The 23,749-nt window shown below is 38.7% G+C and overlaps 1 protein-coding gene across 7 annotated transcripts; it reads left to right on the top strand.

The window, feature by feature from the left end:
* Positions 1–65: 65 nt before the first annotated feature.
* EXTL2 (exostosin-like glycosyltransferase 2) lies at positions 66–23,334 on the top strand. 7 transcript variants are annotated; one of them, XM_011992540.1, is made up of 6 exons: positions 66–1,146; positions 1,290–1,442; positions 7,232–7,343; positions 17,815–18,242; positions 18,861–18,931; positions 21,286–23,334. In XM_011992540.1, exons 3-6 carry the CDS (start codon positions 7,339–7,341, stop codon positions 21,772–21,774), a joined length of 993 nt encoding a protein of 330 aa, XP_011847930.1. In that variant the 5' UTR covers positions 66–1,146; positions 1,290–1,442; positions 7,232–7,338; the 3' UTR covers positions 21,775–23,334. The 7 variants fall into 7 exon arrangements, with proteins under 7 accessions (XP_011847930.1, XP_011847933.1, XP_011847932.1 ...); XM_011992543.1 differs by adding an exon at positions 17,271–17,294 and having other exon boundaries at positions 66–1,442; positions 7,268–7,343; XM_011992542.1 differs by adding an exon at positions 14,665–14,795 and having other exon boundaries at positions 66–1,442; positions 7,268–7,343.
* Positions 23,335–23,749: the final 415 nt, after the last annotated feature.

Below are 23,749 nucleotides of genomic sequence, written 5' to 3'. Positions count from 1 at the left end.
CGGGAAAGGAGGGAGGCCAGTCGCGGGCGGGGCCTGCGCGACGGAGGGCGGGGCTTGCTGCGGGGGCAGGGTGGGAACGGTGCTGGAGCTGTTGGAGGAACGCCAGGAGGTGGCAACTACGAGGGGGTGTGAGGGGCTGACCTGGGGTAGAGTCCTGCCACCCGGACTCAGGAAGAAAATCCTGAGGTGGCGACCTGCAGACTGGGCTGTCAGGAGATGGAGAGCCCGCTCACGCCCACCCGACCGCCTACTACCAGTGTTCCCGGATGCATGGGCTCCAGCGCCTGCCCTTTCGCCATTTCCTCCCAGCTGGCATTAAATCCCGGTGTAGTAGTTATCAGTGATTAAGAGTCTAAGCAGCCACGTGTTCTATTGCCGCCAGTCCGCAGGACACGCAAGTGATCGTTTTGCTGCGTTAACTCTATGGGCGCCCAAATCTTAGGAATCCATTCCACGCCACCCCGAAGACAGCGCTTGACCCTTCGGGACTGCCACGCAGGAGGCAATCAATGTTTTTCTTTCTTTGCTTAGTTTTTTAAGAGACAGGGTCTCGCCCTGTTACCCAGGCTGGAGCACAATGGCAGGATCAAGGCTCACTACAGCCTGGAACTCCCGGGCGCAGGTAATCCTCCTCAGCCTCGGGAGTAGCTGAGACCCCAGGCGCGCGCCACCACGCCTGGCATCAATCAATGTCTTTCAAAACAAAGGCTGTTAAACGTGTTATAGAAAAGAAGCTGTTTAATGGTAGGTCCTACCAGACGTGTTTGTTTTATTTTTAGATTTGGTTAATGCATTGTTTCCCGTAAAATCGCAACCCACGGAAACCCGAAACTCTAGAATTCGTGCAGGTCCCTTTCGCTTCCAGGTCATCCTCGGGGCAACGGCCGCCGCTCTATCTTGTCAGAACTTCCAGGCCCAGTTTCAGCAACGTGCAGGCAGAAGCTGGCGCCTCGGTGGGATGCGAGGGCGTGCGGAGTGCAGGAAGGAGAGCCCCACTGGCCTTTCCAGGGCACCCGCGGTGGATGGGAACGCTCCTTCGGGCGCCTTTCCGGGAAGTTGTTTGGCTGAGGGCAGGTGGTCCGTCACGTGAATGATTAAAAGTTGTTACCTTGGAGAAGAAATGGGGGAAAGGATTGGCTTTCGGAGGTGGGCTGGAAACTACAAAACCGAGCTTCTTGGGAATGCCTTTTAGGCTAACAGGAAGTGGAGCGTCACCGAAAGGGAGGGGCGGCCACTCGGGGACTGTCCCCTGCTCCAGGCGCTCACTTTGCGGGCGGCGCTTTTTCCAGGTTGTTAATCCAGCGAATGGGGAAGGATAGATGCACGCTGCTTGGTTTAGGGGGAAAAAAAAAATGAGCGAACGATACGCCCCTTCCGTTTTGTGATAACCAAGCTGCAAGGAAATAAATCGGCTGGCCTTACTGCAATCTACTGCACTCGAGGTAAGGAGACACAGCAAAATGCTCCAGTGTTAATTTTTTTTTTTTTTTTTTTTTTTTTGCAGTGAGAATATATGCATGTTTTGCTCTCGTTCTTGAAACTTTGTGTGTGTGTATGGGGTAGTAATTCTGTAGTTTTGTTTTTGAAAATATGTACTTATTCTACAATTTTGAAAAATGTTAATGTTAATTAAAACTGTGTAAAAACAGCTAGGTTTCAGAAGTAAGTTCTGGGAAGAGTAATTTGTCTTTGCCTTTGTTAGCATATATTTCATTCTTTTAATTTAAATGTAGAAATATTTAAAATTAGTAGCATTTACTCTTTTTTTGGAAGGAAGTTTTTGTATTAGCAGTAGAGCGTGAATTTTACTCTACTGCACTGCTGAGGAAAAATTAATTAGGTGCAAACTGGATAGTTTAAAGATAAATAATTCTGTGGTAATTGGATTTTTCTCTAAAACGCCCTTATTCAATATGCTTTAACTTGGGGTAAAGAGCAGGAAGTAATAGATGTAATTAAATTTTAGCAACTGATTTCCAGCATAATCCTAACTCATCAAGGTCAGCTGCATTTTGAACTTTTTTGTATTCTGCCTTTGAAAATAAGTCCTATATTTTATACTGTATTGCTACAAATCAGAAATTGCTTAACTGGTTTATGAAGAAACCTACATTACCCGTTTTCAAATAGTTTTGAAACGGATACGAGAAATTGAAGTTTAATTTCAGTTACATCAGTTTCCAGAGACTCCCAATTCCCCCACTCCCCACCCCCAAAGATATATGATAGGTATTTCCATGAGGACCTTCTCCTTTCAAAAAGTGACAGTGATGTCTTCACATCTTCCAGTCTTGAAGAGCGTAATGACCAAATTTAAAACTAAAGACATTTTATTTGCAATATAAAAGTGTGGGTGGACACTATTTAAATCAGGAAAAGTTCTCTGAGTGAAAAACGTTAGGCTGTCTCTCACTTCTTCTGTCATTGTGAAATAATGTTTGTCCCCCATATGTTAACCTGTCTTTGTTGTCATATCAAATTTGTTTCTTTCACTCATTCAACAGTCATTTAATGAATGTCTTCTATGTGCCATGCTCCGTGCTGGGCACTGGGGATACAAAGCCAGATAAATTGAAAGTTATTTCCCTGGAGGAATTTTATGGAGAGAAGTTGTGAAGAGAGGGGGGTTGTAACAGGAAAATCAGTCCAGTATTTTAGAACTCTGTGATGTTTAAAATTTATACAAGGGATGTCCTTGGAGCAGTGTGGAGGGACAGCTATCACTAATGTGGAGGGACAGCTATCAATAAGTCTTTCTATATATACCAAGCCATTCCTTTTGCCCTTTCAATATGTTGTATTGGAAAATCAAAAATGATTCTTCCACTGTGTTCAAATGGTCAGTATCTTGCAAGTCACCAATCAGAATTCTTAATTCCTTTGTATGTTACAAGATTAAATAGGTTTATAAGATCATAACATACATATACTATTGAATGTTTTTAAACTAAAAAATGGATTTCTACCCTGAACTTTTAAATACGTTTTTATATCATCTCCTACCAACTAATTGCATTGGGTTAGCTATGCAGACTCTATGGGTGGAAAAACCCCAGCTGCTCAGACATGTGATTAGGGATTCTGAGAAATGACAACAGAGGGAATTAAGGGGCAGAAGCTCATCCCAGTCATGGTTCCAGCTCCTTTTGGGCAATGGTCAGCAAGGAATAGGAAAGATGCTATCTGTCATTCCTCAGTAATCAACCCTGGCATTTGTCTGCAACCCTATTTGACCCTTTTAGATGCTTCAGATTGAGTGCCCTGGGAACTGTTGGTGAAGAAAGAGTTGTAAAGGTACATAAGAATACAAATTCATATAAATCTAGAAATTGGATAAAAGTACAAATTGCTGACATGTTCAGATGTTTTGCTCCATGGCATACATCCTCTGGTTTCAAATGTGTAACATTAGATAGTTGGGATCGTGTGCATTTATTTTGCTTCCAGATCCTTGTATTAGGGTTCTCTAGAGGGACAGAACTAATAGGATAGATGTGTATATGAAAGTGAGTTTATTAAAAAGAACTACTCAAACGATCACCACATGAAGTCCTACAATAGGCCATCTGCAAGTTGAGGAGCAAGAAAGCCAGTAGTGGCTCAATCAGAGTCCCAAAACCTCAAAGGTAGGAAAGCCGACAGTGCAGCCTTCAGTCTGTGGCCAAAGGCCTGAGAGCCCCTGACAAATGACTTGTGTAAGTCCAATAGTCCAAAAGTCAAAGAACTTGGAGTCCGATGTTCGAGGGCAAGAAGCATCCGGTACAGGAGAAAGATGAAGCCCAAAAACTCAGCAAGTCAGCTTCTCCTGCCTTCTTTTGCCTGCTTTTCCTAGCCATGCTGGCAGCCGATTGGATGGTGCCCACCCACATTGTGAGTGGGTCTTCCTGAGAGTGGGTCTTCCTCTCCTAATCCACTGACTCAAATGTTAATCTCTGCTGGCAACACCAAGAAACACCCAAATACACCTATAAACAATACTTTGCAACTTTTAATTCAATGAAGTTGACAATACTAACCTTCACAAGTCCATCCCTTGTCAACTTGAACCCATACACATTTCTCGAAATCATACCTAATCTCCAAATAAATGAAACTGCCTTTGCAAAAATTGTAACTGAGGAAATTATGACAGTGAAAGATATCAAACCTAACCAACTCCATCTTGCTTCTAACCTCTAAACTGTCCTTATCCATTCCTGAACATAAGCCAAACTAGCCTTGGGAAGGAATTTAGTTTATAGTTTAAATAATAGCCCTTCCCCAAAGCTAAACTGTTCTTGTAAAATGATTGAAAGGCTACCAGGCACCAAGTTAGGATGAGAGGGGCTGGAATTCTAAATATTACCAGCCATTATTCCAGAGGTCATAAGACTTGCAACTTTTCCAGTTACTCTTGAATATAACATCACTATTGTGAACCTAAGATTGGCCTTTTGAGATATCTTTTCAGGTTTTTGAATTTCTGATTACTGGATGGCCCCACCTGGACCTGCCAATCAGTTCCGTGGCCCCCACCCTGGAGCTGACTCAGCATGAAAGGACAGCTTCAACTCCCAAAGATTTCATCCATGAGTCAACCAATCAGCACTCCCAACTCACTGACCCCCCTACCCAACAGATTATTCTTAAAAACTCTGATCCCTGAGTTTTTCAGGAGGCTGATTTGAGTAATACTAAAACTCTGGTCTCCTGCATAACTGGCTCTGCATAGATTACTCTTTCTCTTTTGCATTTCCCCTGTCTTGATAAATTCGTTCTGTCTAGGCAGCAGGCAAGGTGAACCCTTACATGGTTACATAAAAACAACAATACAGTCATAATTACACCTAACAATACAGCTATCCTTTATACAACTGGAAGCATACTAATCCTTAATCTAAATGCTATTACATAAAGTTAACAACACTTAAATGCTGATATGATGTCAATAAATGTCACATGATACAGGAAAAAGAGGGGAAATAAAGATATATTCTTAGTACAAGTGTATACATTTATAAATGTATTCTTAACAAAATAAGGAGGAAAACTCATGACAATTACAGTCCTAGTTTCTGCAGCTGGTCATGTGGTCATAGCTGGTATTCATCACTACCTTCTTCTACCCATTCTATATTCCCTTTGCTTTCAGCAAGCACCTCAGCAGCTCATAGTTTTTTACCTGGTGAAGTAAGTTGGTACTGCAGAGAGTAGGGCATTGCTATAAAAATACCCCAAAATATGGAAGAGACTTTGGAATTGGGTAACGGGTAGAGGATGGAAAAGTTTGGAGAGCTCAGAAGACAGGAAGATGTGGGAAAGTTTGGAACTTCCTGGAGACTTGTTGAATGATTTTGACCAAAATGCTGATAGTGATATGGACAGTGAAGTCCAGGCTGATGTGGTCTCAGATGCAGATGAGGAACTTATTGGGAACTGGAGCAAAGGTCACTCTTGTTATGCTTTAGCATAGCAGACAGGCTGGTGGCATTTTGCTCCTGCCCTAGAGATCGGTGGAACTTTGAACTTGAGAGAGATGATCTGAATTTGGAACTTATGTTTAAAAGGGAAGCAGAGCATAAAAGTTAGGAAAATTTGCAACCTGACTATATGATAGAAAAGAAAAACCCATTTTCTGGGGTGGAATTCAAACCAGCTGCAGAAATTTGCATAAGTAACAAGGAGCCTAAAGTTAATCACCAAGACAATGGGGAAAATGTCTCCAGAGCATGTCAGAGACCTTCACAGCAATTTCTCCCATCACAGACCCAGAGGTGTAGGAGGGAAAAATGGTTTCATAGACTGGGCCCAGGGCCCGCTCCTGCTCTGTGCAGCCTTGGGACTTGGTGCCCTGCATCTCAGCCGTGGCTAAAAGGGGCCAACATACAGCTCAGGACATTACTTCAGAGGGTGCAAGCCCCAAGCCTTGGCAGCTTATACATGGTGTTGAGCCTGTGGGTGCACAGAAGTCAAGAATTAAGGTTTAGGAACCTCTGCCTACATTTCAGAGGATGTATGGAAATGCCTGGATGTCCAGGCAGAAGTTTGCTGCAGGGGTAGAGCCCTCATGGAGAACCTCTGCTAGGGCAGTGTGGAAGGGAAATGTGGGGTTGGAGCCCCCACATAAAGTCCCCACTGGAGCATTGCCTAGTGGAGCTGTGAGAACAGGGCAACCATCTTCCAGACCCCAGAATGGTAGATCACAGACAGCTTGTACTGTGTGCCTGGAAAAGCCACAGACACTCAAATGCCAGCCCATGGAAGCAGCCAGGAGGGGGGCTGTACCCTGAAAAGCCACAGGATAGAGCTTCCCAAGACCCTGAGCACCCACTTCTTGCATCAGCATGCTCTAGATGTGAGACACAGAGTCAAAGGAGATTATTTAAGAACCTTAAGATTTAATGACCACCCCACTGGATTTTGGACTTGCATGGGGCCTGTAGGCCCCCCCCCTTTTTTTTTTGGCCTATTTCTCCCATTTGGAATGGGAATATTTTTCCAGTGCCTATACCCCCACTGTATCTTTGAAGGAACTAACTTGCTTTTGATTTTACAGGCTCCTAAGCAGAAGGGACTTGCCTTGCCTCAGAAGAGACTTTGGACTTGGACTTTTGGGTTAATGCTGGAATGAGTTAAGACTTTGGGGAACTGTTGGGAAGGCATGATTGTGTTTTGAAATGAAATTTGGGAAGGGCTGGGGTAGAATGATATGGTTAGGCTGTGTCCCCACCCAAATCTCATTTTGAATTGTAATCCCCATAATCCCCACTTATTGTGTGAGGGACCCAGTGGGAGGTGATAAGATGATGAGGGCAGTTTCTCCCATGCTGTTCTTGTGATAGTGAGTGAGTTCTCACAAGATCTGATGGTGGCAGTTTTTTCCTGTGCTTACTCACTCTCTCCTGCCCCCTTGCAAAGAAGGTACCTGCTTCACCTTCCATGATGATCATAAGAGGCCTCCATAGCCATGTGGAACTATGAGTCAATTAAACCTCTTTCCTTTATAAATTACCCAGGCTGGGGTATTTCTTTGTAGCAGTGTGAAAACAGACTAATACAACCCTCAATAGAAAGATGAAAACCAAAATATAGCACCAACCTCACTGGAAGTCATCATCTACCTCATTGCCTAAATATAATTTTTAAAAGACAGAATAACAAATTTTAATTTCTAAAATAACTCAAGTCTTATGGACAATGGCATTGAAAGCACTGTTTTTTGTTTTGTTTTGTTTTAATTTCCTGCTGACAGAAACCTCACAGAAAATTATTTGATTTCTCTTAATAGTGACCAGAGAGCCTGCTTCTATCAGTCACTGAAGACATAAGGAATTTTTTTTAAAATTAAACTTCAACACAATGAGGTAGGTACCAATATTTTTTGGCTTTTGTTTAATTGTTGTAAAATACATATAACATAAAATGTATCATCTTAACAGGTTTTAAGTATATAGTTTAGTAGTGTTAACTGTTTTCACATTGTTGTGCAACTGATCTCTGGAACTTTTTTGTCTTGTAAAACTGAAACTTTATACCCACTGAAAAACAACTGTCCATTTCTTCCTACTCCCAGCCCCTGGCAACTGCCATTCTTTCTGTTTCTATAAATTTGACTTTCCTAGGTACTTCATAATAAATGGAATCATACAGTATTTGTCTTTTTGTGACTGCTTATTTCAATTAACATAATGTCTTCAAGATTCATCTATGTTGTGGCATGTATCAGAATTCCCTAATTTGTAAAAACAGAATAATAATACTCTTTTATGCCTATGTGTCACATTTTCTGAATGTATTATTCGTTCATCTGTCACTTGACCGTTAGGTGGCTTCTGCCTTTTGGCTTTTACAAATAAGGCCACAATGAACATGGGTGAAATACCAGTACTTTGTCTGAGAAAAATTATTTCCTCTAGAGTTGGTTTTATTTCTTTGGAAACAATAGTTCTTAGTTAAGCCAAAATCTTAGAAAATACTGAGAGACCTCTCTTAGGTCCATTGAAATAGTAGTCCAGGTTACAGAATGAAGTCAGTACCTATAGAGTTGATTATTCTTGTAGACCAGAACAAAACTGGAAATAGAGACTATTCAGAAGACACAGAAAATACCATGTGGCTCAAGTGAGAGAGTCGAGCGTTTGATTTGGACTTGCCATTCTTTCTGTGTCTCAGGAAAAATCATTTAATACTATATTCTCAATCTCAGATGTCCTGTCTGCAAAATTTGAAACATCAATTTGAGGTAATCTATAACATGAAGCAGGGAGAGCTCTGACAACTTTCATTAGTAATGCTCAGCTCTGTGAGGGCAGGAATTGGTTCTGCTTGCTCACTACCATCCCTAGCACTTATAGTGCTGGGCACATGGTAAATACCTATAAATATTTGCTGGATATTTTGACCTTCCCCTAATAAAGTAAGAAAGTTCACATGAAGTGGCATTGCTTCCATCTTAGGTTCGATACCTAAAAATATTTATAAGCCATAATTCATCTGTATGAAATCCATTTCTCTTACAGAAGTGATTTTGGAAAGTGAGTTTATGGCTGAAAACCAATATTGGATAAAAGAGAAAGGGTTCTATAGAACAGAACAGGGATCTGTTGTCTGACAAAACAGAGATTCAAATGAAAATCTCCAGTATCCTGGAACGGTAAAAGTACAATGTTTGCAGATGTACTTGATTTCTTTTTGACCCATTTCTAGAACTAATTTTGCATGGCACTGTACTGAGCTAAAAATGCTTTTCTATTTCTAGGCTTTCCTCTTAGGATGCGTTGACTCCTTGGATCCTATGAGTCATGGATATGTTCTTCTTAGGAATAAGGCCACTCTTACTCCTGCCCTAATATATGTCCATGGAATTGGTCATCTCCAAACATCATCATCATCATCAATAGCTATAATTAATTGACTATTCCAGGAGATAGGTGCAAAGCTAGAAAGAACTTTTATCTAGCATAATTCAGACCTGCACAGTTTGAAAGTAGAAAGGGCCTCATTGTCTACCTCAGTAGCAAATAGCTGGATTGAAGGAAGCAAGTGGTGCTTTAAAATAACTTTATGCATAATATTTATGTTATTTCCCTGTAAATAAGTGATAACAAAGCAAACTCTAGTTCATTGATAATAACTGCCTGAAGCATTGTTGAGAAGGAATAAGATCCTTTGTATAGGAAAGGGGAAGAGGAAAACTAGAAAATGGTAGGACGGATGAGCACTTTTTGCAGTGCATAGGAGCTTAGGATTGAGGAGGGAAATAGAAACACAGGTACTTAGTGTCTGATATCCCATTTTCAGTGCTGCCCTTGTTGTTCATTCTAGCCTGATTTACCTGTTAAGAAATGGCTTACTCAACCTGGTTGCCAGAAGGAAGACTTGATATTTAATGTAATCAGCACAGAAATGCTTTCCTCACAGCTTGCAGTGCTAAATGACCTATTGCAGCAACATCATTCTATTTAAGATATTGAAGTTCGTGTAGCTACTTCTCAATCTTTTAGCAATTGTTTCAGAACTGTAGTCTAACAAGTGTAATAAGGGCAGGAGTAGGCCTTCTAAATAATAAAGTTTAAATTGGCTATCAACAATCATATATATGTATAGCCAGTTCTATTGTCAATAGAAAAGATGGATCACTTCCACCCTAATAACTAGTCTGTAACACAGTTGATTCAGATTGTAGTCATCTAAATGATCCATTCGTATCACTGGAATTGGCCATAAACACAAGATCACAAGATGAATCTGTGACACTACATGGACTCTTTTATTATTATAAATCTATTCCTATTCCTGCCTTTACTACTATATTTATTATTAACACAAACTAATTTAAATTATTTTGTTTTAGACTTGTGAAAAAAGTAACAGGAGTTAAGAAGAACCTTGTAAGAATAGAAGAGCTCCTTAGGAAAAAGGGAGGGGAAATCATTTAGGAAGGACAGCATGAACTGGTAGAAAATGAGAAAAGCTGTATGACATTTCTAAAACAACAATGAAAAGAATGACTTTCCTGAATGTGGATAAAAACCTTACGTCAAAAACTCTTCCCAGAATCTTGTATAGCACGTGGAAGAGACTTGTGAAGAAAAGTGACCTTTCATGTACCATTTCTGGCATTTTGTATTTTGCAATGAAATAAATTCTAGTTTATGCTGCTTATACTTTTAATGGAAGAAGCTTACCGTGGGCAATATTGATTGAGTTGTGTGGTGTTCTGACTTAGTTTTCTTTTTCTGCCAATTGTCATGACGTCTGTAGTTTTTGTCACTTTCTGAACCCAAACTAAATTTTCTTTTCTCAACCAAATAAGACATTTTCTGTGTGCTTAAATCATGTATGCTGCCTGCTGGATTAAGTAATATAGCTTCTGGTTATCAGGACCTGCTAAACTTCCTTGGGGAAATTCACAATGATGATATTATTCATCAGATGATGCTTTTCCACCAAGGCAAATCACTCATTCACCAAGAGCTTTCATAGAAACAGGGATGTTCAAATATATTTTAATGCAGAATATCTTTGAAAAGATGTGAAAAACAGAAATCTGAGACATCTTTTGTTTATCAAGTGACTTAGCCACAGAACTGCACGTAGAAAGGGGGCCTGTGTGGTCTGTGTTTGAGGTCACATTTCATGACACGCTCTTCTAGTCACCAGATAGGTGATGACCCAGCTCTTCTATGTAGGGAACAGTTGCTTTGGTACTGTCTAGTCTTAGCTGGGCCTTAATTTGTATTTAATCTGAGTTTATCTGTTAATGTTTCAGGCATTCATTGACATTTTGGACAATTTAGACATAAATTCCCTCATTTAAATCAACTATCGTGTTGTGAGCACTTAGTCAAAAAATGGGCCAGACACTGTTCTGGATTGTAAAGAATGACAGAAACTTCCCTCAAGATACGTTAAGACTGAAAACAAAAACAGACAAAGAACAGTCAATAGTTTAAATACCTGAAAACAAGAACTAGAAACACAGTGATCAGAGTTCACTGGAATACTTAGGGTGGAGAGTGGTGAGGGAAACATAGGAGACGTGATATTTGAAAGAGATTTGAGGGGTAGGGAGTAGGAGTTTGTCAGATAGAGAGAAGGACTTTGAAGTAGAGAAAATAGCATGTACCAATACACGGAGTCGTGGATCGGTTCACTGTATGTGGGTACCATTGAGGGAAAATGTCTTTTTGGAATATGGCACCACATGCCCCTTTGCCTCAGTTTAAACAGTGTTGGTTATCTGCATGCCATAAACCTGGTCAGAAACTGGTCATTGTTTGTAGAGCTGTCTCTTCCAACTTTCTTCTTGCATCCTCTTACGTGCATCAGCCCAGGTTCTGCATTGGCCTTTGTATTCCACCTTGGAATGATTTTATCTCTTGGCAGCTGAGGCCCCTTTTCTGAGCATCTATATTCTATATTCATCAGTTTATAGGCAAGTAAATATTCTGGAAGATGAGCCAGAGGAGAAACAATCTGGACAGTGTGAGGCAAATATAGTGAAATGGCAGAATAGTTATCTTTCTTCTACCATCTGTGGCATCAAAATGAAAATGACAGCTTCTCATTGTACAACACCACATTGCTCATTGCTTTTCTACCTTATGAGTCAGAGAACATAATCTTCGTTCACGCTGTGCACTGGCATATTTGTTTTCAACTTCTCTCTGGATAATTATTGCTTTCCAGTCTGAAGGAACTAGCCTTGAGAAAAGAATCCTTCAACAGTGTTTCTTCTAGGGAACTTTGATAGATTATGTAGTAAGGAACTCTATAGCACATCTTTGGAAATTCAAATTGCCTGGTCCATTTAAAGACATCCATGACAGAATTTGTACTGTTATTTAATAGACTATGTATTATTTACTTTCTTATTCTATGTCCACATTTAAGAAAATTACTTATAATTTCAAATAATGCTCTTTCAAAAGCTACTTCAGTTCTCATATATTTAAATATTACTGACATAATGACCCAGCAATTCTACTCTTAGGTAAGCACCTAAGAGGAATGAAACCATATGTTCGCACAAAAACTTGTACATGGATGTTCATAGCAGCATTATTCAGAATGGCCAATATGTGGAAACAATTCAAACATCCATTAACTGATGAATGAAGAAAATGTGGTCTATCCATAGAATGGAATATTACTTGGCAACAAAAAAAATGAGGTACTGATATATGCCTCATGATATATACAGCATGGATGAACCTCAAAAACATTATGCTAAGTGAAAGAAACCAGATACAATGGTCATATATTCTATGATTCCATTCATGTGAAATATCCAGAATGGGCAAATCCACTGAGACAGAAAGTAAATTAGTGGTTTTCTGGGGCTGGGATGGAGGTGTGGGGTTAACGGAAGTGAAAATGGGGAGTGACTGCTAATGGGTCTGGGGTTTCTTTCTGAGGCATTGAAAATGTTTTAAAATTAAATTGTGGTGATGGTTGCAAAACTCTGTGATTATATTAAAAGCTACTGAACTGTATACTTTAAATGGGTAAATGTAAATGGGTATGTGATCTCCTTAAAGCTACTAAAAAAAACTCCAACATAGCAAGTATAAATTTTTATATTATTTTGCAGGTACCTTAGTGACAGTCTTGCTTATTAATTTTTTGACACATCCGTGCAGAATTTACCATAACCTAGTGGAAAGAGTTGTGGACTGTGCCATCAGCAGGTTTAGAGTCTTCCACTGGTTCTGCTGCTGATTAGCCACGTGCAGCTGCATGACCTTGGACAAGTTCCTTATCCCTGGACCTTGAGTTCTTTATCTGTGAAACAAGGAAACTGGTTAAGGAGGGCTCTGAAGTCCCTTTCAGCTCTCTGAGTTTCTGTGTTTGTGCAATAAGTCATATAATTATGTAATTATTGGGACAGTAGTTTTTAGTTGGTTTGTTGTGTTTTTTTGTTTTTTGTTTTTTGTTTTTTTATGAGGTGGGGTCTCACTCTGTCCCCCAGGCAGGAGTGAAGTGGTGCAATCGCAGCTCACTGCAGCAACCTCAACCTCTTGGCGCCAGCTATCCTCCTGCCTCAGCCTCCTGAGTAGCTGGGACTATAGGCATGCACCACTACCAATGACTGATATTTTAATTTATTTGTAGGGATGGGGTCTCAAGACATTGCCCAGGCTGGTCTCAAGCTCTGGGGCTCAGGCAGTATCCTGCCTTTGCCCCCGTAAGTGCTGGGATTACAGATGTGAGCCATCATGCTTGGCCTACTGGGGCAGTTTTAGAGACAGGGCTTTGCCCTTTATTGTTTGAGTATAACTAATAGCAGTAGGATTTTCAGAAGCCACCTCTCTAGTAGTCCGCCTCATGATATTTAAGTGTGTTTTATTAGGCAACCTATATGTAGATCAGGGTTTCTCAGCCTTGGCATTGTTGCCATGTTAGGTCAGATAATTCTTTGCCATGGGGGGCTGTCCTATGCATTGTAGGATATTTAGCAGCATCCCCAACATCTACTCACTAGATAGCAATAGTATCTCTCCTCCAGTTGTGACAATCAGAGATATCTCCAGACTTTGCCAAATATCCCCTGGAAGACAAAATCATCCCTGGTTGAAAACCCTTTGTATCCCCAACAGCGGTCCCCAACCTTTCTGACACCAGGGACCTGTTTTGTGGAAGACAATTTTTCCATGGACGGGTGGTGGGGAATGGTTTTGGGATAAACTGTTCCACTTCAGATCATCAAGCATTAAATTCTCATAAGGAGCATGCAGCCTAGATGCCTCACATGCACAGTTCACAATAGGGTTTGCACTCCTATGAGAATCTAATGCCGATCTGGCGGGAGGTGGAGCTCAAATGGTAATGCTTGCTTACCCATTGCTCACCTCCTGCTGTGCCACCAAGTTCCTAACAGGCTGCGGACCAGTAGTGGTGTGTAGCCTGGGAATTGGAGACCTCTGGTGTAGAAGACGCTAAGTAACAATGTATCAAAGTAACTAAAAGGAAGTGTTCTCTACCTATAAAGAACTAATGAATTAACGTGCAGAAAATATCACTGGGGGAAATCTTGGATTTTTTTAGTTGATAAGGAGAGGAGGAAGGATTTTTGTTTTAAGTTATATTTACTGTAGTCATGGGGATGGGAGAAAGACAGAAAGGGAATAGACTAAGAGCTGTCAGATCCTTTTTGGAATGAGGCAGGGTGTCAGCAAATATATACAGACATAAAAAAGGAAAAACCAAAACCTAAAGGGAAAGTTTAGGAATTGAGGGCAAGAGAACTGAGAGGTGCTGATGTTTACTTCTTAGTTCTTCCCAAGTACGATCTAGGTCATCCAGATGTGTTTTTTCTCATCTCTCTCATTCAGAGCTCAAAGCTGCAAATTAGATGATAAGTTCTTTCTCTAAAAGAAGAACAGAAGAACGCTAAAAACTGAGATCCGTATAGCCAAAAAGTCATCATTATTCTCCAAATTGTACTGGAGCTCTTTCTAATGGGCCTACAATGGAGTTCTAGATCTCAGCTATTCTTAAAGTACAGTGTGCCACTTACACTACTGTCTATGAAGTCCTTGCTCTTCGTACTTTACTATGCAAACTAAAAAAAATTACATAATTTTATTGGGCTGCATTATTTAATAAATACCACCTGAAATATTTACACTATGTTTCTAAAGACATAAATTATTCATATCTCCTGAAACCTTTCTGATACAGGTAAAATTGGGGGATTAGAAGCTATCTGGAAGGAACTGTCTATGACGGAGACAGGGGATAAACTCCTACTTAAAAGAATACATGAGAGGGAAGCAGTCACTCATGAGTGTCTTCAACAGTGTATATTTATAGTAAGCTATAGTAATTAATCTTATTACTTTTTCTAGATTAAAACTGCTAGATAGTGTCTAGAGATCAGAAACACTTCTATGTAAGTTTTAAAATATGCTATTCCTACTCAGCTGTAGAAAATGAATATAAAGATCTTAATCATGGTATACTGTAATACAGTTAGTCAAAGTGACTCTTTACTCTCAGTTCTTATAACTGGTCATTTTTATGTAGAACTGAAAATATGTGTTATGGGACCTACTTTTCATACAGTATTAAAAGGATTTTCAAGGACTTTGAACCAAGGTTATTAATTCATAATGATTTGTCTTTGACCACATTAATGGTACATGTTGTTTTAGTAAGAGCGTACATAAAATGAAAATATGGTACACTAAAGCTTTCAGTTACTATCCTTGTAAAATAATCATAGAAAAGCTGAAGTTACCTTGAAAATAATTTATTTTATTTATACCTTAAGAGTGAGCCCATGATAGAAGCAGAAACACAAAATTGCTCTTTTTAATAGAACAAGCTGCAGAGAAAGTCCAGGAGAGATACCCTTGAAAGCACTCTCAAAAGCTTACTCTAAAGGTGACATTACTTTTCAAATCTGGACTGTTGAAAAGTGAGAGCTGCTGAATGGCAATGATCTTCTCCTCGTCCTTGTGAACAAACTCTTCCTTTGCTTGCATATGCCTGAGCATGCTGTCCCGTCATGGAGAGTATGCCCTTGTCCTTCTTGAAATTCTCTATTCCTCATTCTCATAAACTTCAAAGGAAGATGTTAAAGACATGGCATATATGATCTCTCTATGTCCTTGAACTATAGAGAGGAAACTTTCTACAATTATGAAACGCACCTCACAACATGAAACAAGCTTACAGGAATATGACGGTCACTAACCCAACCACTGCCAAGTCTCCTCAGTGAAAAAGAAAATGTTGAATAGGTATCATTAGGAAAGTAAAATGAGATTTAGTTTGGAACAGAATATTCCAAAACTATTCTATTCTATTCCAAACTAAATGTAGACTACAGTCTTAGAATTGCCTATGGAATGATGGCCTAGCTTCAGTTGCCTAACTTTAGCCGCGAGACATGAAATCAAGAGCTTAGATATTACTGTGTAAGTATACATACAGTTCACTTTTCCAAGAAGAGGGGGAGTACCAAAAATAAAATGTACAGAGGCAGTATTATACCAAAAAGAAGAGTAACAGTAGCTCTTTGCGGTTAGTATACTTTAGCTGTGGTTAGCAGTGAGAAGTCTTTTCCAGCTGTCTTACATCTGTCAGTATTAAGCAATAGATGAGAGGAACTGTTTTTCATGTAGCCTAAGAAGAGAAATTGTACTAGAAGTGGGGATGAAAAGGGATAGACTATGGGTTAATTAAGATCACCAAGAATAACATCTATTCTTTCTCAGAGGTCTATTTTTTTCTTAAAGATGCTTTAAATATGTTGTTTAGAAACTCCTGATTGGTTTTTGTTTCCAGTCTTTCTTTTCTTCAGTAAATTTCTTTGAATAGTTCATTTTCCTCACTTCTGGCTTTGCCCTTGAATAGAGTAGTAAAATAGATCCATGATAGGCTGAAATGGCTTGAAGACTCAGTTGCCAAAGTACAAAACAAGGACCATACCTAAAATGCTTCTGGTAGCCTGTGGAAGAGTAAGTAGCCTGGAATCAGATGCAGAAATAGCAGAAGACTGAAAAACAGAAATAATTGAAAGCCAACAGTAGTACTACAGTAGGAGTCAGCAAGCATGGAAATGAAATGTTATTGGAATCCAGGGAATAAGAGTTTTAGGCATCTATAAAACTGTCTGTGAGATTTAACCTTTTCTCATATAAGCGAGGGATTTGATTCCACAAAATTTTTTGACAGTGGATAACTAGACTGTACTTATCCATTTGTCCACTACTGTTCTATGGCTCTCTCTGGAAGACCCTTTAGGTACAATAAGGAAGATGGGAGAGTACATAGCTGATAATACCTTGTGATTTGTACTGTGAGAAAGGGAGTTGTGGAAGCTCAAAGACTGTGCCTCAGTTCAACCTGGATGTAAAGCCAGGCAATACACCCCCAAGCCCATGAACAACCTGGGCTCTGGGGGCAGATTTTCCTGTTCGAAATCCTAGCACTAGTACTGAAATTACTTGGTAATCTTAGGAAGGTCATTTGATCTCTGTAAGCATCTAAACTATTAAATGGGAATCACAATAATAAATAATAAATTAGATCCAAGAGCCCTCCAATGGCTTCTCTTCTGGCGTAGAGTAAAATCCAGACTCTTTAATGAGGGTCAGAGGTCCCACATAATCTGGCCCTTGCTTATTCTGATCTATTCTCTTTATAAACAGATTCTCTTCATACCCACTACCCCAGATTATCTTTTGAATTTGTTTATTGTGTTACCTGTTTCTCCCTATCATCTCCTCTGCTACTAACAGCAGACACCTTTTCTATGTCATTAATTGCTGTATCCACAGAACCTGAAACAGTGGCGGCACAAAGTAAGTGCTTAGTAACTATCTGTTGCATGAATAAGTACATACTGTGGTAGATGAAGCACATAGTACAGGGCCTAATAAGTAATAAACCTACCATAATTGTTTGCTGCCTCGTGTATTATGGCCTGTATGATTTTGTTTGGGAAAAAGTCTGCTACTACAGAAGTGTAGATTTGAAATTAATATATTACTAAGGGAAATAAAATTCCAGTTGAAAAATAATCTCAGTTCTGGAGATTTAGTGATAAAATGATGGCAAATTTTTAAATGCTTAATTTTTCCAATTTCATATGTATAGCATCTTTTGTCTGCAACTGCATAACAAGCAGGGCAAGAAGGCAGGAAGTATTAAACTGGTTTTTTAAAATCTCTTAGGCCAAATTACCTTATTGAGGAGGAAGGGAGAACTGAATCTGAATCAACTAAAGTAAGATTGGTATCTTTCCTCATTGGAAAAAAACATGAAAACACAGAGACTAGTAAGAATGCTAACATTTGTATGTTGTTTCCATTTCTACTCTAGGTGTTGCCACATCTGCAAACTTCCTGGGAGAGTAATGGGGATTCGAGTGCTTCGATTCTCTTTGGTGGTCATCCTCGTATTATTACTGGTAGCTGGTGCTTTGACTGCCTTGCTTCCCAGTGTCAAAGAAGACAAGATGCTCATGTTGCGTAGGGAAATAAAGTCCCAGGGCAAGTCCACCATGGACTCCTTTACTCTCATAATGCAGACGTACAACAGAACAGATCTCTTATTGAAACTTTTAAATCATTATCAGGCTGTACCAAATCTGCACAAAGTGATTGTGGTATGGAACAATATTGGAGAGAAGGCACCAGATGAATTATGGAATTCTCTAGGGCCCCACCCTATCCCTGTGATCTTCAAACAACAGACAGCAAACAGGATGAGAAATCGACTCCAGGTCTTTCCTGAACTGGAAACCAGTGGTGAGTTGCGGTGGGGTTCTCAGCCTGGAAGGGCTGCCGCTATCCAGAGCTGGAACGGGCATGTGAATTTCTGGCCTTCTGCTTGTCTTAACTGTCCGGAGAAAAATGAAGGAAGTTAGTTCTAAGAAAGCACTTTGGAAAGCTTGAGGGACAATTTCCAAGATGTCAAGAAGTGGTTTCCTGGCGAAGAGGTTAATATTGTAATAAAGGATATGCTATAATTACATATTATTGCATTACAGTTGATAGTAAGATGCCATTTAGCTTATGCTTAATATATTTTTTTGACACTCCTCTTTTCCTCCCATTCCTGACAGTTTCATGAGGTTGCAATTTGCTTAAAAGAATCTTGACTTTATTTATTTATAGGCCCAATAGTTTCTAGGATGATGGATGATAACTACTTGATTATTTTCCCTTCAGGCAATTATACAATCAGTTTTGATACCAAAAATTTTTTTTCTACTGGACAAATCTCCCCAAGAATACATTGCTTATTTACTTATTGGGGGTCAGAAAAGACTTCATTTGAATGATATATGTAGACACTATCGTATTTTACTACTTTTGTTTTCATTTCCAAACTATTCAACTTAAATTTTTGTCCTTTCATTTTAGCAGTGTTGATGGTAGATGATGACACACTCATCAGCACCCCAGACCTTGTTTTTGCTTTCTCAGTTTGGCAGGTAATGTTGCTGTCTCCTTTATGAAACCGTCTTTATAAGATCTTGACTAGTACTTAACCAGGGCAACATGGTTAATATAGAAGTTATCTAAAATATTTTAGATAATATTTATCTAAAAGATGGATGAATTTGTTATAGGCTAATCAAGATTTCCTGAGCTTAGTTCAGCCAACCTGAAAGTTATGGTATCTTTTATCTAGATTTAATTTATATTTTGGTATACTGGGGAAAAGAGCTAGAACTGCCTTCCAGAGAACAATGGGGAAATGACGTGGTCTAGCAAAAGCCGGAATGAGGAGATATTTTGCCCAGACCACAGACATGTGTCTCAAATGATAAGTATATTTCTATATTAATATTATATGTAACTTTTTGTAAAAGGAAGTATTTGTTACCTCCACAAAATTTAATCCTGGTTCTGAGAGCATTGTTTAGAAATTTTGCAGTAATAATTTTCCATGTACCATTGTGGTAGGAGGGATTTGTTTTGTTTTGTTTTGTTTTGTTTTTTCCTAAATCCTAGCTTGAATAAGCAGGCATAAATTGCTCAGTATCCTATAAAAGCAGTTCTCTCCTATTGAATATGTGTTAGTAATAGCTAACTTTTACAAGTTGCACTACCATTACCTGAAACCAGAACTGCATAGACATACTTGGAAGCCGTGTCCAATAATTAAACACTGTGCTACCCAGTAAATGATCTCATTTACACCATGGTAACTTTAAATTAGCTTCTTCGGATATAACAGCATTAGATATTAATGGTAAGTGATCACAATACTCAACAGATACCAGCATTTTTAAAACTTCAGTTTTTAATGCCTAGTGTGCTGATCAACAAATTGAAATTTTTTTCATATCAACAGTTTTGTTTTTTTTTTCCAGCGCTGTAAATGAAAGCTTCTTGGGGAAAAAGTTCTAATGTAATACTTCAACTATGAGATTTCTATTGATGCTTAAAAATCAATTTGCCCGAAATGTAAAAATGGAGGCAGAATATGGGGACTGTGGTTAATTGGAACCATCTGAGTAAACTATAAATTAAAGATATATAAATATGATTTCAGGTTTTATTTATAAAAATATCAAAAACAATTTCAATCCATTGACCAACTTAAATTCAGTCCAACCCAAACCCTGCATAATGTAATGATCTGAGGTTTGTGTGTAAGCAAGCAAGATTAGAGTAGGCATTCATCTGTGTCTTTGTATTTGCCCATTACCTCTGCTTTTAGTGTTTTCCCTTTTCCGCCTCTAGCCAACTGTGAAATTTCTTTCATTCTCCTAGATTGTGTAAATAGCACATCTTCTCTGAAGCCTCCTAGCCTTTATCCCCCATCCCCTGACCTTGCCCTTTGCCTCCCAGCAACACAGTTGTCATTCTACCCTCAATGTTCCCATCAGATTTACCCAGATGCACTTAACAACTTTCTCACAGTATTGTAATTCCTTGTTTGCATATCTGTATCATACCCCTCTACCCTCTCTAGACTGTAAGTGCTTTTAAATAGGATTTAACTCAGCCTCATTTGCTTTTGTGTGTGTGTGCGTCCCTAGTTCTTCATCTGTTCAATAAATGAATGAAATTCAAATTATTTATGAGAGTGAATGAAACTTTCAACCCTGTAAGTTCTTACCTCTTTCGCATGCTTTTGTCTTTTTCTTTTGTTTGCTGACTGTTGTTTTATTTTTAGTCACGCTCATCTACCATCTATCCTTTCATCAAAGATTCTGATGCATCTCTCTCACATATATAATATAAACATTTATTTTATATAGATAAATATAAACATTTATTTATATTATCTCATTTTTTTTGAAAAAGGAAACACCCAAGCTGAAATGGGATAAAATATAACATTGTTTAAAATCAACAGTAAGTTTTATGAACATCGAAATCAACATGAAAAAGAGATAGTCACACATGTAGATCGATAATTTTATATACTCCTAAGAGATTAGAACAAATTTTCAAAATGATCCCATTATCTCTTATCTCCTACAATAAATAGCATTCAGGCACTCAGCTTTTCTCGCGGCAGATTTTGAAGGATTGGACTCTTTGGTGACTGGAATTTGTTCATATCAGATAATGTTTGAATTAGGAGAACATTTGTAAGGGTAGAATATTTGTTTTCAGAGATATTTGGGTTGTGATGCAATTTGACGTGTAAACATATCAGAACACAGATTTATGAAGTTACCTGGAGCTAAATAAAACTGAAATGTAGAAACTAGGAATAAGGAAGAGTTGACAAATCAGTTTCATTTTCTCTGTAATAAATCATTGCCTTTTTGACTATATCTTCTCTAAAAATATGTGACACTTAATTGTTCTTTTTCCCTCTTTTCAGCAATTTCCTGATCAAATTGTAGGATTTGTTCCTAGAAAGCACGTCTCTACTTCATCAGGTATCTACAGTTATGGAGGTTTTGAAATGCAAGCACCAGGGTCTGGAAATGGTGACCAGTACTCTATGGTGCTGATTGGAGCCTCATTCTTCAATAGCAAATATCTTGAATTCTTTCAGAGGCAACCTGCAGCTGTCCATGCTTTGATAGATGATACTCAAAACTGTGATGATATTGCCATGAATTTTATCATTGCCAAGCATATTGGGAAGACTTCAGGGATATTTGTGAAGCCTGTAAACATGGACAATTTGGAAAAAGAAACCAACAGTGGCTATTCTGGAATGTGGCATCGAGCTGAGCATGCTCTGCAGAGGTCTTACTGTATAAATAAGCTTGTTAATATCTATGGCAGCATGCCCTTAAAATACTCCAACATTATGATTTCCCAGTTTGGTTTTCCATATGCCAACTACAAAAGAAAAATATAAAGGTAAAACAAACAAAACAAACCTGAAAACTGCTTGGCATTTGAGTAGCTTCTCCATGCTATGTATTTTTTTAAGCAACATCATGAACTTTTATCTACTCCAGAAGTCTTTACAATAGGAAAAAATGTGCAGTGCTTCTAGGATATAAAATTCACATTACTTTTGAAAGCCAAGAAGTTGGTCTTATCCAGTTAGGTCTTAGATGAAGAGTTTTCATCCAGGGATGTAACTCCTTGGTCAGTGATTTTATTGTTTACATCCTGAGACTGTTCTACAGTTTCTTTGACTCCTGGCATTTGCCTTAAGGACCTACAGCAAGCTGTTTCTAGGATCAGAAACTCAAGAGAGGCGTATCTCTGCTTTTTCACTAAAGGTCGATTGTTTTAATTTGAAGCCTGAAATGCCTCTTCAGCAAAAGCCTGTGGTATGGGGTAAAGCCATGTGAGAAGAGAATAGTCTCAGTCACATATGAGAAGGAAAATTTGCAGCTGCCAGTGCTTTCGTTGTGGCCCTGCCAACCAGCTCTTCCAGGACAAACTCAGTCCAGCATGGTTTTCATGTAACCATGAGTGCTTTTATCTTTGCGAAGTATTTTGTGACTGGGACAGTTAATTTTAGTAGCTGAGGAACGTCTAGTTTGCTTGATTTTTGTGAACATTTACTGCATGGATCACAAAACAATATACCCTGTATTTCTTATATGCAACTTACATGCAGCAGAGAGTAAATGTGTTACTAGATTCGGGTAGTGCATTTTGTCACTGAATCTGACCTTGAGAATGTACATTAATTCTTATATTTTACGTAATGTATGTGTTGTTTAAGAAATGTATAAAAAACCTTCTGAAAAAAATGAGTGAATAAGAACTAGCAGAAGTTAAAACCCTTTGCATCAAAAGATCTTTATTGTTAGAGCACTGGTTATCTTCTGGATACTAAAAAGTTGTATTACAAAGCCAAACACTTGCATTCACAACTCTAAAAAAAGAAGATCCAAGATACTATTCATAATGATGTAATTTCAACTATATACAAAGAGGAGAAAACAAGAACCCAGTCATAACAGAGGAATTCTATAGGGAGTCTGCATCAGTTCATTGTTAAGGTTGTCTACTCTCTGTTACGTGAATTAGCATCTGTGTTCCACCCATTGTCTGTGTTTAGTCCTTGTTCACTACTAGGGCAAGGAATTCTTAACTAGGCCTCTGTTTACCACCTTCTCTTTCTCCTCCTTTCCCTCTTCTTCCTCCTTCTCCTCTTCCTTCTTCTTATATAATGCCAGTATATTCTCAAAATTGCAAAGCTGTGAGAATATTAAAATAATCATGGCTAATGTTCCAATAATGAGGTCTTTGTGCATTTAGTTCAGTATATGATTTTTTTTTTACATTAAAGAGTATATGTATCTTAATGCAGTCAGATTGTAAAAAACAAAAACAAAGAAACTTAGAACCTTACTAAAAATCAATAATGTCAGTTATCTGTTTTGTCCAATATTGGTAGTACTTTTTTGCCTCTTATGATTCCTCTAGCAGATAAATAAAAAACTTTTGCCATCCATGTTTTCTGTGTTAAATAAGCAGACTCATGTTTTTGTGATTGGTGTTCTTACACATTTCTAGATATGATACTCTAATATTTTGCTGAGAATAAGGTAGCGACATTAGCCACATTACCCATGAAAAAATATTCCCAGATTTTATTTCCCATCTTGTGTCTTTAAACTTGTCTTAAGCATCACATAAGTTAATCATATCATGTTTTCAGATATTATAGAGCAAATACTATGAAACCAAAATGCAGTTCAGTCTACATTACAAAGACTGTTGCATTGTAGCTAGACTCCTATTAAAGCTGTCTTTCCCTGAACACCTCTTCTTCTTGCCTCAGATGATCCAGAGAAGAGATGCTCAGGCTTAAAACTTTGTAAGAGAAGCAGTGCAGCGTAGCGGGTCAATTGTGCACACTTTGCCAT

The sequence above is a fragment of the Mandrillus leucophaeus genome, unplaced genomic scaffold (assembly GCF_000951045.1).
Source record: "Mandrillus leucophaeus isolate KB7577 unplaced genomic scaffold, Mleu.le_1.0 Scaffold413, whole genome shotgun sequence".
Lineage (NCBI taxonomy): Eukaryota > Metazoa > Chordata > Mammalia > Primates > Cercopithecidae > Mandrillus > Mandrillus leucophaeus.
Note: the sequence above shows the minus strand (reverse complement) of the source record. Positions and strands in the feature narration are given on the sequence as shown.

What these genes read in the sequence shown, in the direction of transcription:
- EXTL2 (XM_011992540.1), top strand. An exon ending in TCCTGAACTGGAAACCAGTG is followed by an intron (nt 18,243 to 18,860) that starts GTGAGTTGCGGT and finishes CTTTCATTTTAG; the next exon opens with CAGTGTTGATGGTAGATGAT. An exon ending in TTGCTTTCTCAGTTTGGCAG is followed by an intron (nt 18,932 to 21,285) that starts GTAATGTTGCTG and finishes CCCTCTTTTCAG; the next exon opens with CAATTTCCTGATCAAATTGT.